Source organism: Nyctereutes procyonoides, unplaced genomic scaffold (assembly GCF_905146905.1).
Source record: "Nyctereutes procyonoides isolate TBG_1078 unplaced genomic scaffold, NYPRO_anot_genome, whole genome shotgun sequence".
In the NCBI taxonomy this organism is placed as follows: Eukaryota; Metazoa; Chordata; class Mammalia; order Carnivora; family Canidae; genus Nyctereutes; species Nyctereutes procyonoides.
Genome location: NW_026575125.1, coordinates 104569811 through 104586507, shown reverse-complemented (window position 1 = coordinate 104586507; position 16697 = coordinate 104569811). Strand labels below are relative to the sequence as shown.

The 16697-nt window shown below is 41.6% G+C and overlaps 1 protein-coding gene and 1 pseudogene across 1 annotated transcript in view; one reads left to right on the top strand and one right to left on the bottom strand.

The window, feature by feature from the left end:
• The window catches only part of ADGRG4 (adhesion G protein-coupled receptor G4), a 108147-nt gene that overhangs the window by 14048 nt on the left and 77402 nt on the right, over positions 1–16697 (bottom strand). Inside the window, exons 14-18 of the mRNA XM_055338121.1 lie at positions 12230–12349; positions 7884–7929; positions 6231–6334; positions 4132–4253; positions 1402–1670 (exon numbers count right to left, since the gene is read on the bottom strand). Coding sequence (XP_055194096.1) covers positions 1402–1670; positions 4132–4253; positions 6231–6334; positions 7884–7929; positions 12230–12349 — 661 coding nt within the window. The remainder of the gene's footprint in view (positions 1–1401; positions 1671–4131; positions 4254–6230; positions 6335–7883; positions 7930–12229; positions 12350–16697) is intronic.
• On the top strand, positions 8741–9448 carry LOC129517642 (protein SET-like; annotated as a pseudogene).

Below are 16697 nucleotides of genomic sequence, written 5' to 3'. Positions count from 1 at the left end.
AGAAGGAAGCCCTGGGGAACACCACCATTTAAGGAGAGAGTGAAGGAGGAGGAGTCTGAGAAGGAAGTCAAGTAAGAGAGATGAGAAGGGGGAAGGAAAGCCAGCACGGAGTTTTTATCTACAACCCCTTTCCAGTTAGCCATATGTGGGTTATCTGCTTTGGGGATTATTCATGAAGCCTCTTCCACAACATTTTTCAATCTCCCAGTTGACTTGAGACGAGGGCTGCCAGGCACAGGAGGAGTGTACTGACAGCTTTGGGCTCTGTGTTTCTGATGGATTGTAAAGTGTGCTGAAACAATTTTAGATTATGCTCTGCTTGGTGTTTGCCTGTCTCTGGTCCCCACATTAGCATTGGATAATAGCACTGACTGTGGATCCAGGGAAAGCATGTGCTATGTTAATGAACTCATTAAAAGGATGAGTAGCTAATTGGGAAGCTATTGTCTTTACAAAGGCAGTGTAAGATAAAATCTATCCTCACATGGATCCTATGTGTCCCCTCTTCAGTGTACCTCCTGTATATCCAACACATTCTCTGAACTCAAAATCTGTTTTGAATAGGCAAGGGGGGGCAGGGAGGCACTGAGCTGACCTTGTCAGAAATACAGGACAGCAAACCAATGAAATAACATTTAAATGAGGAAATTTTCGTGCTGGGTTCCATTCCTGGCTTCTTCCATCGGGGAGCAGTGACAGTGACCACCATGAGGTGTGGTGGGTATCTGGGCGTCTGACCCAGCACCCCTTCACACCTTGCAAGTCCTTTCCCTGTCCCTTCAACAATATGGCCATATCGCAGAGGTCACATGCCCAAACTATGGAGCCAAATCTCTGGTTCAAATCCCAGGTGGGCCATTACTAGTTATGTGCATTTTGGCAAATTACCCAATCTCTCTGCCTCAGTGTCCTCACCATTAAATGGGATTAATGATGAAATTTTCCTCATAGAGACATTGTGAGTGCTGAATAAGTATGCAGAGCACTTAGAGCAGTGTTTGGTACTTGTAAGTGCTACTACACAAGTACTACCATACACGTAAGTACTGGCTGTGATACTACTAAGTATTTGTTGGGGTTCTAACTTCTGTAGAGGGAAGGATAAAATCTGACCGGTTCCTTTCAGTAGTGCTTGCGTTTAACACAGTACACAAGCAGCTGCTCAATAAATATTCGTGGACCCATTCCTCACCATAGAGGTTAAAAGTTGAATTCATAGAGCAATAGAGGCAGAAAAAGAGATGCACACCCAAACACCAGTGAGGCAATCCTTAATTCCTTACTGATGATAATACCAGATAATAACAGATAATATCTGAATAATGTGTCTAATGAAGCTGGAATTAGAAATGCACACAGGCTCAAAACAGAGAGACATCAAGGACAAGCAGATATACTTACCCCAACCAACTAGACAAAATTTAAGTATATAATTGGGGACATATATGTTGAAGACTCTGACAAGAGACAAATACATGTGGACCGCCTCCAGGCCCATCCAAGTCAAGGAAACGAGCAGGAAGTAATGAAGGGCCATGGCAGCTGTGACACACAGTCCAGCTTTCTGAAATGACGATGACCAGGAATTGACCAGAAAGGTCAGGTTTAACATCAGTAGTGCTGTGCACAGGTTGATCAGGATTTTGGAAGGATGATCTTTTCGAAGTTTGCTAAAAGAAAAGGCATAGCGTTTAGGTAGGCAGGGTCTCTGGTTTTAATCAAGCATTGCCACATCTTATCTGCCTAATAAGTGGAGGAAAAAAAGAAGTGCCTAGGGGCACCTGGATGGCTCAGTCGGTTAAGCAGCTGACTATAGATTTCGGCTGAGGTCATGAGATTGAGCTCCAAGTAAGACTCTACACAGTAGGGAGTCTGCTTGAGGATTCTCTCTCCCTCCCCGCTCTGATCCTTCCCCCACTTTAAAAAAATAAATAAATCTTTCTTAAAAAATCAAAGAAAAGAAGTGCCTATTAAAATTAACCTACTCCTTCTATCTTAAATGTACTGGATTTTTTGAGCTCCCTACCCTTTTTCCAGGTGGAGTCAGAGTATCCTAAATACAGTGACCTTCACTAACAGGAATAATAGTAGCCTCTCTGAGCTAAGCAGCATCCTTTTTTCTTTTTCCTTTTCTTTTTTAATTTTGGGGAAAAGAAAGGAAGGAGTTTTCTGGACACCACCATTATGTCATCACTTCTTCAGCAGACTCAGGGCTGGATCTACTTGTTTCTTGTGTTTTTGATTTTAGTCATTCTGACAGATGTGAGGTGATAGCTCATTGAAGTTTTGCTTTGCAGTTCCCCAATGAGTGATGACGAGCATCTTTTTGTGTATCTGTTGGCCACCTATATATCTTCTTCAGAGAAATGTCCGTTCATGTCTTCTACCAATTTTTAATTGGATTATCTGATTTTGGGGGTGTTGAGTTTCATCATCTTTTTTTAATTTTTTTTTAATTTTTATTTATTTATGATAGTCACACAGAGAGAGAGAGAGAGAGGCAGAGACACAGGCAGAGGGAGAAGCAGGCTCCATGCACCAGGAGCCTGACGTGGGATTCAATCCCGGGTCTCCAGGATCGCGCCCTGGGCCAAAGGCAGGCACCAAACCGCTGTGCCACCCAGGGATCTCATCACCTTTTTATATGCATTTTTAAACTATTGAATTGTACACTTTTAAAAAGTTTATTTATTTATATTTTTAGCAATCTCTACCCCCAACCTGGGGCTCAAACTCATGACCCTGAGATCAAGAGTCGTGTGCTCCATCGACTGAGCCAGCCCAGTGCCCCAGTTTTCTATATATCTTGGGTACTAACCCTTTATCAGATATGTCATTTGTAAATATCTTCTCTAGCGGGAATATTTTCAAATCCCGGAAGGCTCCTTCAATCTTTTTCCAATTCAATAACCTCCCCTCGCCAACACACACACAGAAGTAACCAATATTCTAGCTTTTGTCCTCATAGATTAAGTTTGGCCTGTACCTAGAACTCTGTATAAGTGGAACGATGCAGTATGCTCTCCTCTTTTTCTGACTTTCTTTTTGTTCAATTCTACGTCTATATGATTTAGATGTTATGTTCTGCACTGTACAGGAGTAGTCCATTCTTTTATACTGCTGCAAAGCATTCCATTTTATGAGTATACCACAATTTATTCATCCAGTCAACTGTTAATACACATTGCAGTTGTTCCCAAATTGGAGTCACTATGAATGAACCTGCTGTGAATATTCTTGTATATATGTTTCAGTGGACACATGTACTCATTTCTCTCTAATAGTGAAATTTCTGGATCAATAGCCAGATATGTATTGGTCTAATAGTGAAATTTCTGGATCAATAGCTAGATATGTACCTACCTTCAGTAGGTATTGCCAAAGAAATTTCTAAAGCATTTGTGCTATTTTACATTCCCACCGCCAATGTATAAGTGTTCCAGTTGTTCCACACCCTTGTTGGCACTTGTTCTTTGCAATACTTTTTATTTTAGCCATTCTGATAGGTGCATAGACATATAACTGTGGTTTTCATTAGCATTTCTCTGATAAGTAATGATGTTGCAAACACTATTGTATGGTTATTAGCCATTTGGGTAAGGATTAGGGTTAGGCATGAATATCCTCTTTTGTGAGATCCCTTTCAAATTCTTTGCCTAATTTTAATTGTATTGTCTATCTTTTTCATTTGTATGTGTGTATATATATATATATATATCTGCATAAAAGTCTTTTGTCAGATATATGCATTGAAATTATCTTCTCCCAATTTATGGTTTGCCTTTTCACTACCTTAATTGTGTCTTTTGGAGAAAAAAGTTTTTGATTTCAATGAAGTCTAATTTATCAACTTTTTCGTTTATGGTTAGTGTTTTGTATCCCATTAGAGAAATCTTACCATACCACAACCCTCTCACTTTTTAAAAATCCAATTACAGTCTCTTTTTCTCTCTCTCTTTTTAGAGGAGCCTTGGTTGTTTCTTTTTTAATCTGTCCACTTCATAATCTAATGGATTTGACCTCTTCTTATTGTGATGAATAGGAACATTTTATTAAATTAACAGGTTACAATGACAACAGCATCCATCAAACCAAATTAAACCTACTGAGAGCAAGACTTTATCAACTTACTGAAAAGCTATGTATGTCACCATTGCAACTCCCAGGAAAATGGAGGAGATTCCACATCCAATGTATGTTATAAGCACTAATATCTGTTCATTCACTGCATCCACTGCAGACCTGGATAAATCCTAGGAAATGCAAATATGGTATTTTATACATTTGCCAGACAAGTTCATGGTAAAACACTTCCGGAGCTCACTATAGGAGGTCCTCAGGATATTTATAACATCTCTGCTATAGGTCTTTTAAAACCAGACTATGCAGATGAATATACAGTAAGACTGTATATTGTTTGTTGAATATGCTTAGTGCAACTTACTGTGTACAGGTCATGGAGAGCCATTAACAGCACTAGAAGAACATTTAGTCCTTGGCTTTATTGTCATTAACATGTTCCACACTTAAAATATAACCGAACTAATAGATGTGAATTTGGGATGCAGAGTGAATCATTATTTGAACTAAGCATCCTAAAACACTTCACAGAACCTCAAATTTTTTTCCTTTTCCTTAGGCCTTAAATAACTTTCATAAAATTAAGAGGCAAAATGGACCTTAGAGATTACATAATCCCAAAATTTCTTAACCTGTGGACCATAAAAGACCTGAAATGGGATGCAAAATCATTTGAATATTTGTGTGCATTGTTCTGGGGAGAAGGTCTATAGCTTTCCTCAGATAGCTATAGTTATAGAGATTCATGAATCCTAAAAGGCTAAGAAGCACTGGTCTACCCTGGTAGTTCTCAGCTGGAAGCAATGTCTCCCCCTGGGACATTGGTACTGTCTGGAGACATTTTTGGTTGTCACTACTGGGGAAGGTGCTACCGGCATCTAGTGGGTAGAGAGGCCAGGGATGCTGCTAAACATCATGTAATGCACAGAACAGTCCCCTACAACAAAGAATTATTTGGTTCAGAATATCAACAATGCCAAGCTTACCATGAGTAGGAGAAACAACTTGTGCACAACACATTCAGATGACAGTATAGAGTATATATATTAAGGTAACTCAAGACAACTAAGAAAGTACTTGGAGAGGGGTAGAAAAGAAGTAACACATTTGAAAGCCATTTTCTTTTTCTTTCTTTCTCTTTCTTTCTCTCTTTCTTTCTTTCTTTCTTTCTTTCTTTCTTTCTTTCTTTCTTTCTTTCTTTCTAACTAAACCTTGTGCCCAACATGGGGCTTGAACTCCTGACCCCAAGATCAAGAGTCAGGTGTTCTTCTGACTGAACAGGTGTTCTTCAGCCAGGTCCCCCTTTGAGAGCAATTTTGAAGGAAAACTCAGCAACTTCTCATGTTAGGGAGGGCTGTAGACCACTAAAGAGATGGAAGAGTTAACTAACAATGACTGAAGCTCTAAGCCTGAATACGAGAATTGATGAGCTGACTCTTGTTTGGTTAAGTACTGCAAGAATTTTAAAAATATATCTTTCCTACAGTGCAATCTGACAATTAAAATATTTAATGACCATACTCTTTGACCCAGAAATTCTGCTTCCATTAATTTATCCTACAGAAATAGTTACACCAGTGTTAGAAGAGTCATGAAAAAAAATGTGTATTACAGCATTGTTCATAATGGAGAAAAACAATAACAACTAAAATGCCTGCGTATAGGGGATTGGTTAAATTCATCGAGTTAAATCCACACAAGAGAATTCTATAAAGGTATTTTGCAAATTGAAGTAGATGGATATGTATTTGCCTGAAAGGTGTCCCATTATATTGTTAGTGCAAAGCAACTGGTAAACAGTGTGAATAATTTGATCTCATTTTTATAAAACAAAAACATATTAATGTATTAATATACATATAGGAAAAGAATGTGAAAGAATTTACATAAAGTTGTTAAAGACAGTGGTCTCTTGGGTGGGGGATTATAGGGACCTTTTCTGTAATGTTTGAATTTTGAAGAGTAAGAATTACTTTTATAAGGAGAAAAATAAATATTTATTTCAATATGCTCTACGTTGGATTAACAAAGAAGGAGCTGTTTCCTGCTCACATGCCACTTTTCCATAACAGTTCATGCATGTATGTCTGGTCTGTAATCTAATAAAATTTGCCCAAATTATATCAAGGAGTGGTTAAGGGACAACTTACCAATAAGACTCCAAAATGGGTGAGGTGGTCACACTGACAGATTGTGTGATTTTCATTCGTTTCCTTTACTTTACAGCCTGATGAATTCCATCCACCTTGCCCATCTGCAGGAGACAGAAGGAAATTTTAAAGCAATTTGGTTTTTCTCAGAAATGTTTAACTTTTCATTATATGCACCTTCCGAGCGTGTGTTATAATTAGTATGCTTTGTTAAGAGAACAAGATAGAAGTATAGTTGAACATGGAAATAAAATTAAGCCTAATAGGCGAAATTGACTTTTTGGGGACTTTGTGCATGGCATACTTTCTGTAGCTCTCACTTCCTGTTCCTGCATGGGGAAATTCTACAGATTCCTTCTAAGATTAGGACAGACTCTAATCATCGCTTCTCAGCCTTTTAGCTAAGATCAAGTGTAGGACAGACTCTAATCATGAACAACAGTCCTGCCACCATGCTGAAGTGACAGGGTGAGGATTATTTTCTTAAGTAGCACAAATAAGAACAGGTAGATCTAGAATTTTCTGAAGGACATAAGCTATGGAATATAGGCTGACATTTGGACCCACTTGGTGGCCCTGGAATAAACATCTGAAACAACTAGTTCAAGCCAGATCATGGTCTGTCTGTCACTCCTTAGGGTCAATTAAAGTCTCTTGTTTACTTGACACTTGCGTAGTTTCTCTCTCCTGCATTTGTTCAGGATTCTAAAACCAACTTCCATATCTCCCCGTAACCTGTAGACCTTAGATTTTAGACCACATCTAGAATAGAATCTCCAGGGTAGCACTAGACTAGAGAAGTTATCATAAGGCAGGTGGATAAATGTGGTCAAAATTGGTCCACCCAGGATAACTCCATAGATTCCAGAGGTTCTGGATCCATGGACAGATGGTGGGGGCAAAGGGTGGCTTGGGAAGTCTGGCCACTGACATTGATGAGCAGGTGAATCAATTTATTGAGGCTGTCAAGTGACAAGGCTCATCATTTTACAGTAATCTTATCCTGGGAGACTTGGAGAAGACCAGAAAAGGGCATGCTATCTCTCTGTTGTAGGGAAAGAGTAGTAGTCCTACATCCCAGGGAGTCAAAGAGAAGTATGATTTCCTTTTCCTCCCAGAATTTCAAGGATACTGGAAAGGGAAAAGTTCCCAGGCAGAGGGGCACATAGCCACTCCTGGCATTTCAGGGAAAACAGATTCTAGGTGGGAATACTTTGAGATTTGGCAATATCCCTGGATATTCCAATGGAGAAGGCAAACCTAAGAGGAACCCAGTCAGCAATCCTTGTCCCTAACCTCTTCTCTTGCTGTCCCCAAAGACTCATACTTAACCAAGAAGGAAGGGCCCTTTGAGACCAACCAGGAAGTCTTATCCCCTCAAAAAATTTGGGGCCCTAAGAGAGTAAACAAGATCACACAGTCAGTCTAGAAGATATGAGGGAAAAAAGGAAAAAGATAGTAGATGTTGCAAATCTCCATGGGAAAACACAGATGAAATGCCTGGTATTCATTTCTCAACTTGCTTCAAACAGCTCAAGGCTACTCTGCACTGGGTCTTCCAAATTACCTTATTCTTGAGATGTACTAGGAAAATGGGGAGGGGCAAAATATCATTGAAAACTGAACACAAAGCTTGCTAAGAGAAATACTTACCGTTACTCCCAAAATCCCAAAAGGCACAGTGTACTTGATCATAACTCTAGAGAAAAGAACAATCAGAGGTTAATGCCTCTCCTTGTGACCATGACCACACAATGACAACTACACACAAGTGTTTTCTTCTCAATGTTTTTATAAACAGCAGACACACACACACACACACACACACACACACACACACCATTTACGAGCTGGTTTTAAGACTAACCCAAGTGACTTGGGGTTTATAAGTGAGAAAACACCCTGTTACTGCATGGCTACGTGTTCTTTAAAATATTTGGTAACAGGGTCACCTGGGTGGCTCAGTTGGTTGCCTGCCTTTGGCCCAAGTCATGCTCCCAGAGTCCTGGGATCCAGCCTCACATCTGGCTTCCTGCTCAGCAGGGAGTCTGGTTCTCCCTCTGTCTTTCCCTCCCACCCTCCTTTTTTTTTTAAGATTTTATTTATTTATTCGTGAGAGACACAGAGAGAAAGAGAGGCAGAGACACAGGCAGAGGGAGAAGCAGGCTCCATGCAGGAAGCCTGATGTGGGACTCGATCCTAGGTCTCCAGGATCATGCCCTGGGCTGAAGGTGACGCCAAACCGCTAAGCCACTAGGGCTGCCCCCCTCCCACCCTCCTTCATGCTCATACTGTCTCTCTCTCTCAAATAAATAAATAAAATCTTAAAAATTAATTAATTAATTAATTAATTAATTAATTAAATATTTGGTAACATCAAAGTAATTGGAGCTTCTTCCAGAAGTACATCTTCCCTTCTGTGGATTTTCCTCACAGCATGGCCCCCAAATGTCCATCTTCACTCCTGACTCAAAGAAACAGAGTCTGCCTCCTGCCTCTAAGCCGGAGAGATGTTGACCTCTCAGCTCTTGCTGAAGGGAGGAAAAGAGCAGCAAGAAGTGATTGAACATATGGATGAAGCACAAAATGAAATAGACTTAATGAACAAGTCAGTGAGATTTTGAAAGTAGAACAGAAATACAACACACTCCACCAACCATTTTTTTTTCAGAAGAGGTCAGAACTGATGGCCCAAATCCCAGATTTTGGGGTAACAACACTCGTCAACCATCCACAAGTGTCTGCATTGCTTGGGGAGGAGGATGAAGAGACGCTGTGTTCTTTGGCAAGAGTTGAAGAAACATAATTTGAAGCTATTAACTCAGGTTACAGAATAGATTTTTATTTTGATGAAAACCCGTACTTCAAAAATAAAGTTCTCTCCAAAGAATTTCATCCGAACAAGAGTGGTGATTCATCTTCCAAACCCAGTGAAATCAAATGGAAATCCAGAAAGGATTTGCTGAAACATTCAAGGCAAATGCAGACTGGAGCCAGCAGGAAGAGACAGCAGGAGGAACCAGAGAGCTTCTTCACCTGGTTTCCTGACCATTCTGATGCAGGTGCAAATGAACCAGCAGAGGTCATCAAAGATGTTATTTGGCCAAATCCCTGACCCTACCACTTGCTTCCCCATATAGACGATGAAGGGGGAAGGAGAAGAAGATGATAATGAAAAAGGATCGAAAGATACTGAAGAGGAAGGAGAAGCTGAGTAATGGAACACCAATGGATTTCAAACTTCCTTTTTAAATGTTCTACAGTCCTTGGCAGCAAGTTGCAGTCTTTTTCTCCCCTCTTCTTGTGCTCATTCGCTCTGTTTTCTCAAGTCTCTTTTCTCTCCCTCTATACCTTGGTTCTCAAATTATTTTGGGGGGAAATGTCCAGAGCAGGATGCAGTGGGAAAAGAATCTCTACCCTTTCTGTTCCAAATTCATTTTTATTCCTTCCTGTCTCAACAAGAACTTTCTGGAATCAACATCACTGTACTCTGGGGGGGGGGAGGAAGGAACCCTTCTGCTCCCTTAGCTCTGCTGAAAGCTGAAGGGTGCAAGGCCCCTGTGCAGTAGTGCATAGAGTTCTAGTTTTTCTCCTTTCTCTGGATATCAGGCTCAGAGATTACACTGCATCTCTATGTGAATATGGACAGTTAGCACTAACCAACATGCATCTGTCTACTTTCTCTTGGTTAAGGAAAAGAAAAAAAACTTAAAAATGGGGTTCTGGGGGGCTCTTGGGTGGCTCAGTGGTTGAGCATCTGCCTTTGGCTCAGGTCATGATCCCGGGGTCCTGGGATCAAGTCCTGTATCAGGCTCCTCATGTGGAGCCTGCTTCTCTCTCTGCCTATGTCTCTGCCTCTATCTCTGTGTCTCTCATGAATAAATAAATAAAATATTTTTTAAAAATGTGGTTATAGAAGGTCAGCAAAGGGTGGATTTGAGATGTTTGGGTGGGTCAAGTGGGCATTTTGACAACATGGCTTCTCTTTCGGCATGTTTAATTGTGATGTTTAATGGACATCCTTGCAGTTAAGAAGACACTTTTAAAATAAAATTCTCGGGATCCCTGGGTGGCGCAGTGGTTTGGCGCCTGCCTTTGGCCCAGGGCGCGATCCTGGAGACCCGGGATCGAATCCCACGTTGGGCTCCTGGTGCACGGAGCCTGCTTCTCTCTCTCTCTCTCTCTCTCTCTCTTTCTGTGACTATCATAAATAAATAAAAATTTAAAAAAATAAAATAAAATTCTCTCCTAATGGTGATTTGAGCCCTGCCACTTGATGGGAGAATCAGTAGTACCTGTGCGATCATATTTGGAATTGACATTCTCTATTGTAACTTTGTTCCTATTTATTCCTAAATTTTGTTTCACTGGAAAGGAAAGATGATGCTCAGGGTTTTTGTGTGTGTTAGTTTTTAAGATTTTATTATTTATTTGAGAGAGAGAGCATGAACAGGGAGAGGGGCAGAGGCAGAGGGAGAAGCAGACTCCCCCTTGAACAGGGACCCCAAGGTGGGGCTCGAACCCAGGACCCTGAGACCATGACTTGAGCTAAAGACAGACAGATGCTTAAACGACTTGAACCACCCAGGTCCACTTGATACTGTTTTAAATGTTAAAAGTATACACGTTGGGGTGCCTAGGTGGCTCAGGTCATGATCCCAGGGTCCTGGAGTCCTGCATCAGGTCCCTGCTCAGTGAGGAACCTGCTTATCCTTTTCCCTCTGCCCCCCGCCCTGCCTGTGCTCTCTTGCTTTCTCTCTGTCAAATAAATGGAATCTTTTTATTTATTTATTTATTTTTTATTTATGATAGTCACACACACAGAGAGAGAGAGAGAGAGAGAGAGGCAGAGGGATAAGCAGGCTCCATGCACCGGGAGCCCGACGTGGGATTCGATCCCGGGTCTCCAGGATCGCGCCCTGGGCCAAAGGCAGGCGCCAAACCACTGCGCCACCCAGGGATCCCCTAAATTGAATCTTTTTAATAAGGTGTACAAGTTGCTTTGTTGCAATAAAACTAAATGTGTACACACACACACACACACACACACACACAAATATTTGGCAACATTGGAATTTGCCACACCCTCCTAGTGTAAAGCCCAGAAGGAGGCTGTGGATGGTCCATGCAGGTCCAATGTAGGCAGGTGTTCTTTGCAGAACTTTGGTATTTGGGGCTCACAGCTGAGATCTGGCCTTATGGATGCAAAGTTGAGCTGCTTGCTCACTAGGCCTAGTGAGCATTCCCGGGGCCTCACCAGCTCCTACAACCTCCAGGGAACTGGAAGCATGAGAAATTGGTTGTTGGAAAGCCAAGGCCCTTGCTGGAACTGAGAGATCTTAGCCATCTAACATGTTTCATTCATTTTCTAACATGTTTTTTCTTACATCCCTCTTGCACTCTTCCTTCTTCCCTCCTAGAATTAAGACCTGTGAAAAATATGCTGTACCATATGGTCTTTTATATTGGGAATGAAGGAAGCTATTAAGACTTCACACTGGACATACATTAACATCAAAGAATGGAATAGTAGTTCATTCTTATATTACAGCTAAATTTGATCATTTAGTAATATATACCGTATGTTATGCCATATGACTATGGTTTTAATTCTTTGGTGGTAATTAATACATATTTTAATGTTCTTTGTGGCAATTCAAAAGGATCAAAATGTTCAATTATTTTAAATTGTTTGCCTCACTCAAAAACAAATGGAATTTAAATATCACTTAGTGTGATGGGACAACCAAAAGACCCACCTGCCCTAGTCACGCCTCTGCCAATCTGTCACAGTGCTAGAAGCCCACCATTAGTTACCCCTTGAAGCAATGGCATTATTTCTAGAAGGCCTCAACTACAACACACCTCTACTGCCTAGAATGGGACAATCTTCTTCAAGTCTTGGAATCACATCTGTTAACTAGCCCCTTATCTTTAACAGGAAGTTCAAGGAGGAGTTCAGAGGCCTTCCTGTTCTGAGATGAAAATGGGTATGTTACCTGGTTTCCTTCCACATGCTGCAGAGTGATTACCACTGGCTCAGCCAAGTTTTGAATAGACATATCTGAAATGCTGGCACTCACAACGAAGGTGCTTAATGCTTTTGTGACATTTCTGGTCTGTGGATGAAACATAAGGAAGAGGAGTTCAAATCCTAAATTTCCAATTTCTTGCATGTCAATAATCAGTTCAGAATTACTAACGCATGGCAGGAAGTAAGGAAATATGGAAAATCAAATCACAAGCTGAGAAGAAATGTTATTTGTATTTATTTATTTATTTTTAAGATTTTTTATTTCTTTTTAAGTAAACTCCACACCCAGCGCGGGGCTCAAACTCATGACCCTGAGATCAGGGGTTGCTTGCTCTACTGACTGAGCCAGCCAGGAGCCCCTGAGAAGAAGTTTTTGGAGGCCATTTGGTTCACCTCCTGTCTTCACATAAGGTCTCAATTCTACCAAGCTAGAACAATGCACTAATCCCAGCCCTACAACCAAATATGTACCCAGCAAGCACTGGCTTTGTTGCTACAACTTGGTCGTTACTTGCTACTCAGGAGCACACCACAACAAAGTAAAACTATCCCCTACTTTCCTAACCCTGAACCCTGACATTTCACAATTTACCTTAGTTCTAACCTCAAACCATCCTTACTTACTTGTAAGAGGCCCCTCCTCATAAGAAACATAAATTCATCGTGGGTTAGTTCTAAGCCACCCCATTTCATCGTCCCTGAAGGTGGAAGCAGGTTGATAAACGTCCAGCTTGAAATAGGCTCCTGAGGACCATCATTTCAACCCTAGGGGACCATGAATTCTCAGGTCAGAGCAGAGGCATTTGTGGCCTCATGTCCCCTGCATGGCCTGACATACAGCACATATTTTGTCTTACACCCAAAATGAGCCAGTTACATTGTTCAATGCTTTCCACATGCACTATCTTCAGTCCTCACTGAAACAATATAAACATTTTCCGGATAAACCAAGGGTCGGGGAGGCTGGAAGGCTTGGACAAAGATCAAACAGCTAGTGCATGATGGGGCAGGAATGCCTAATAAATGTTGATTCAAAGGAGATCAAGTAGAATGTGGCTGTTGGGATGTGGACCTTGCTAATTCACAGGGCCAAAGTGCCATAGGCCAAGGCCCCAGGGGGTGCGAGGCAGCTGGGAGACTGCCTCTGCTGGGGCACACATGAAGAGGCAATAGGTGAAGACAGGAGGGATGGGAAGAAAGTCCTCTGAGGACTTGCCAAGAAAGCCTAGATGAGGTGAGCCCAGATGATGTCCCTTGGAGAGCCTGCCGGGCCACTTTCAGGAGATGCCAAGTACCCATATTCCAGAGTCCTAAAGCCACTGAGAACTGGGTAATTGTGAACACAGCCTGGGGTTCCGTTAGGAAGCTACTTACTTCCTGTTCCTGACCAGCTCTGTTCATCCAAAACCAGCCTGTTTGTTCAATACTGCCTTCCCAGAGCATTTTCCCTGTGGTAGCCTCATGCAGAGGTGGATCTACAACACAATATGGTGGCAAGGGCCCTGGCTGACCATCAAAAGACCAAGTGCTAGCCCAAGCCCTCTTGTTCCTTGAAAGTCTCTTCTTCTCTCTGGTACACTGACAACGGGAAGAAAAGTGGACCAGGTGATATCTAACAACCCTTTCAACTTAGTCTAAGAGATAAGAGTTTTCTGGAGTGGAAATGCCAAAAGAGGGGAAACACACAGCCACCCAGGACTTAATCTGTCTTCTGGTTTTCTTACAAAATGGCGGCCAAGCAGAAAAAGGAGCTATGTCATTTCTCACTCTTCTACTCTTTGGCTCAAGGCTCAAGTTTTACCCGTTTTGCTTCTGGACCTTTTAGAGAAGCTGTTCTCTTTGCCTGAAGCACTCCTCCATCCTTGCCCCTTTTCATCTCCTAGCTTCTACTCAACCTTGGGTTTCAGCAGACACCTCTCTAGGCCTTTCCTGACCTCCCAGACAAGAATGGGTGCCCTCGTCTATGCTCCCAGAGCCCCTATGCCATGTTGTACTTGCTTAATGCTTTGTCCTTCTCCTAGAGAACTGCCACTGGTGGAGGAGGAGGTATGCGTTTTCCAGTAATGGTGTCATATCAACAACTTTTTCTTAAAGATTTTGTTTTTAAGCCATCTCTACACCCAAGGTGGGGCTGGAACTCACAACCTTGAGATCAAGGGTTGCACACTCCCCTGACCAAACCAGCCAGGTGCCCCTTATCAACACTTTTTAAAGTAATATGTTGTGATGGCAGTTAAGATTTTGATCAAAAGATGTTGGAAGAAGCAACATGAAAGCAAGGCTGTGAGACTTGGGACTTAGGGGAAAAGGTAGTTAGAGGATGGCATCTCTTATAAGTATTCCCTCCCCAACAATCAGTGGCACAGGACCCAAGCTCAGGTCATGCCCTTCAAAGTTAGGATCTGTGGGTTTCTGTTCTCCCCCATCAGACTGTAAGTTACATGAGGGGCCCACACTATGTCTGTCTTGCTCACTGTTATACCCCCATCACCCAGCACCACATGGGACACATAGCAGGATTTTGATAAGTATTTGCTGCCTGAATAATAACTGTATGACTGAATAAATAAATTGTGTCACCTCTAGCAAGTCCCTTCCCCTTTCTGAGTCTCAATATCCTCACTGGTAACTATGAGTTACAAGGGCCCCTCCAGTTCTGAATGTGATGGCAGGCTACTTCTAATCCATTATCTGGTACTATGACGTCTGTAGGCTAATTTTGGCAAAGATCTTTAATCCCCTTCAGTGGAAGATGTTAGTGAATAAAAATTACTTATTAGGTGTGAAATCTATGCAAAATAAGTTTATCTTTTATTCTATGAGACAAGCACAGCCTTCTAAAGAGAGAAATTAAGACAAAAATAATGGCATGCCAGATGATACAGAGAAATTTCAAGTTTACCAAAAGGGTCAGAGAGCTATGAACCACATTCTTAATTTTTATTAAAATTTTTGTTCACTAACTGTCTTGTCCCCGTTATAACCACTTTATTTTCACTTAAGAACAAGGCTTAATAAATATGTATCTACTAAAAACACGTCAGGTACCTGTGCCATGAAAATAAAACATGCCTGACCCATGACATCAACCACAATCTACTTAGGGAAACCAGACTAGAAACTAGGTGGAAATGTAAGACAAGAATGCAAGCAGGGGGTGGGGATGAAAGCAGGGGCTCATAAACTCCAGGCAGGCTTTCTGGGTGTGATTTAAGCTAAACCCACAGGAACAAATATAATGTACATAGAAAGGGGAGCCACTAGGGAACTCCAGGAGAAAAAAAAAAAACATCCTACAGATATAACTGGAAACAATGTATTATACTTGAGGTGGTACGTAGCATATTTAAGTTGGCCCTTTGCAATCTCCCTGCAATAACTCTGCATATTTGACCATTATAAATTCCTTCCTTTGGATAGCCTCTCTAGAAAATGAAAACACACATAGCTGTTAATGTATGGACCTCTTAAATACTTGAACTATGGAGTCAGACAGCCTTGATTTGATTACTAGTTATGCCACTTCCTAGCTGTATAACATTGAGCAAAATCACTTAGCTTCTTTGTCTTAGTTCACTCGAGCTGTTAGAACAAAAAATCAGCCTGAGTGGCTTATAAGTAACAGAAATTTGTGGGGGATCCCTGGGTGGCTCAGCAGTTTGCCTGCCTTTGGCCCAGGGCGCGATCCTGGAGACCCAGGATCGAGTCCCACGTCGGGCTTCCGGTGCATGGAGCCTGCTTCTCCCTCTGCCTGTGTTTCTGCCTCTCTCTCTCTCTCTCTCTGTGTGACTATCATAAGTAAATAAAAAATTTAAAAAAAAAAAGAAATTTGTCACAGCTCTGAGGGTTGGAAGTCCAAGATGAGGGTGCCTACATGGTCAGGTTCTGATGAAGGTTTGCTTTCTGATTCATAGATGGCATCTTCTTGCTGTGTCCTCACATGGAGGAAAAGTCAAGCAAGCTGTCTGGGGCCTCTTGCATAAGGGCACTCATCCCATTATGACGGCTCCACTCGCATGATCTATCTCCTCCCAAAGCCTCCACCTCCTAATACCATCATCTTGAGTGTTAGGGTGTCAATGCATGAATTCTGAGGGACACAGACATTCAGACCACAGCACTCTCTGAGTCAAGGTTTCTCATAAGTAAATGAGATAATAAAGTGTGAACCTTAACGATTAATAGTGATCATCGACCATTTCATGCTAGCTCTGACTGCTGTCTTCCCCACAGCTAGATGGGACAGAGTGGGCCGAATAAATGAATCTTTTATTAGGCAGAGCCTCCAAATAGGCAAATAATAATAGCAATGCAAACAGCTACCTGGTGCTTATTACATGCTAGGCAATGTTCTAAACACTTTATATGTATTAACTCCTTTCATTCGTCAACAGCCCAGTGAGGTACTACTATTAACCTATTCTACATAGGAG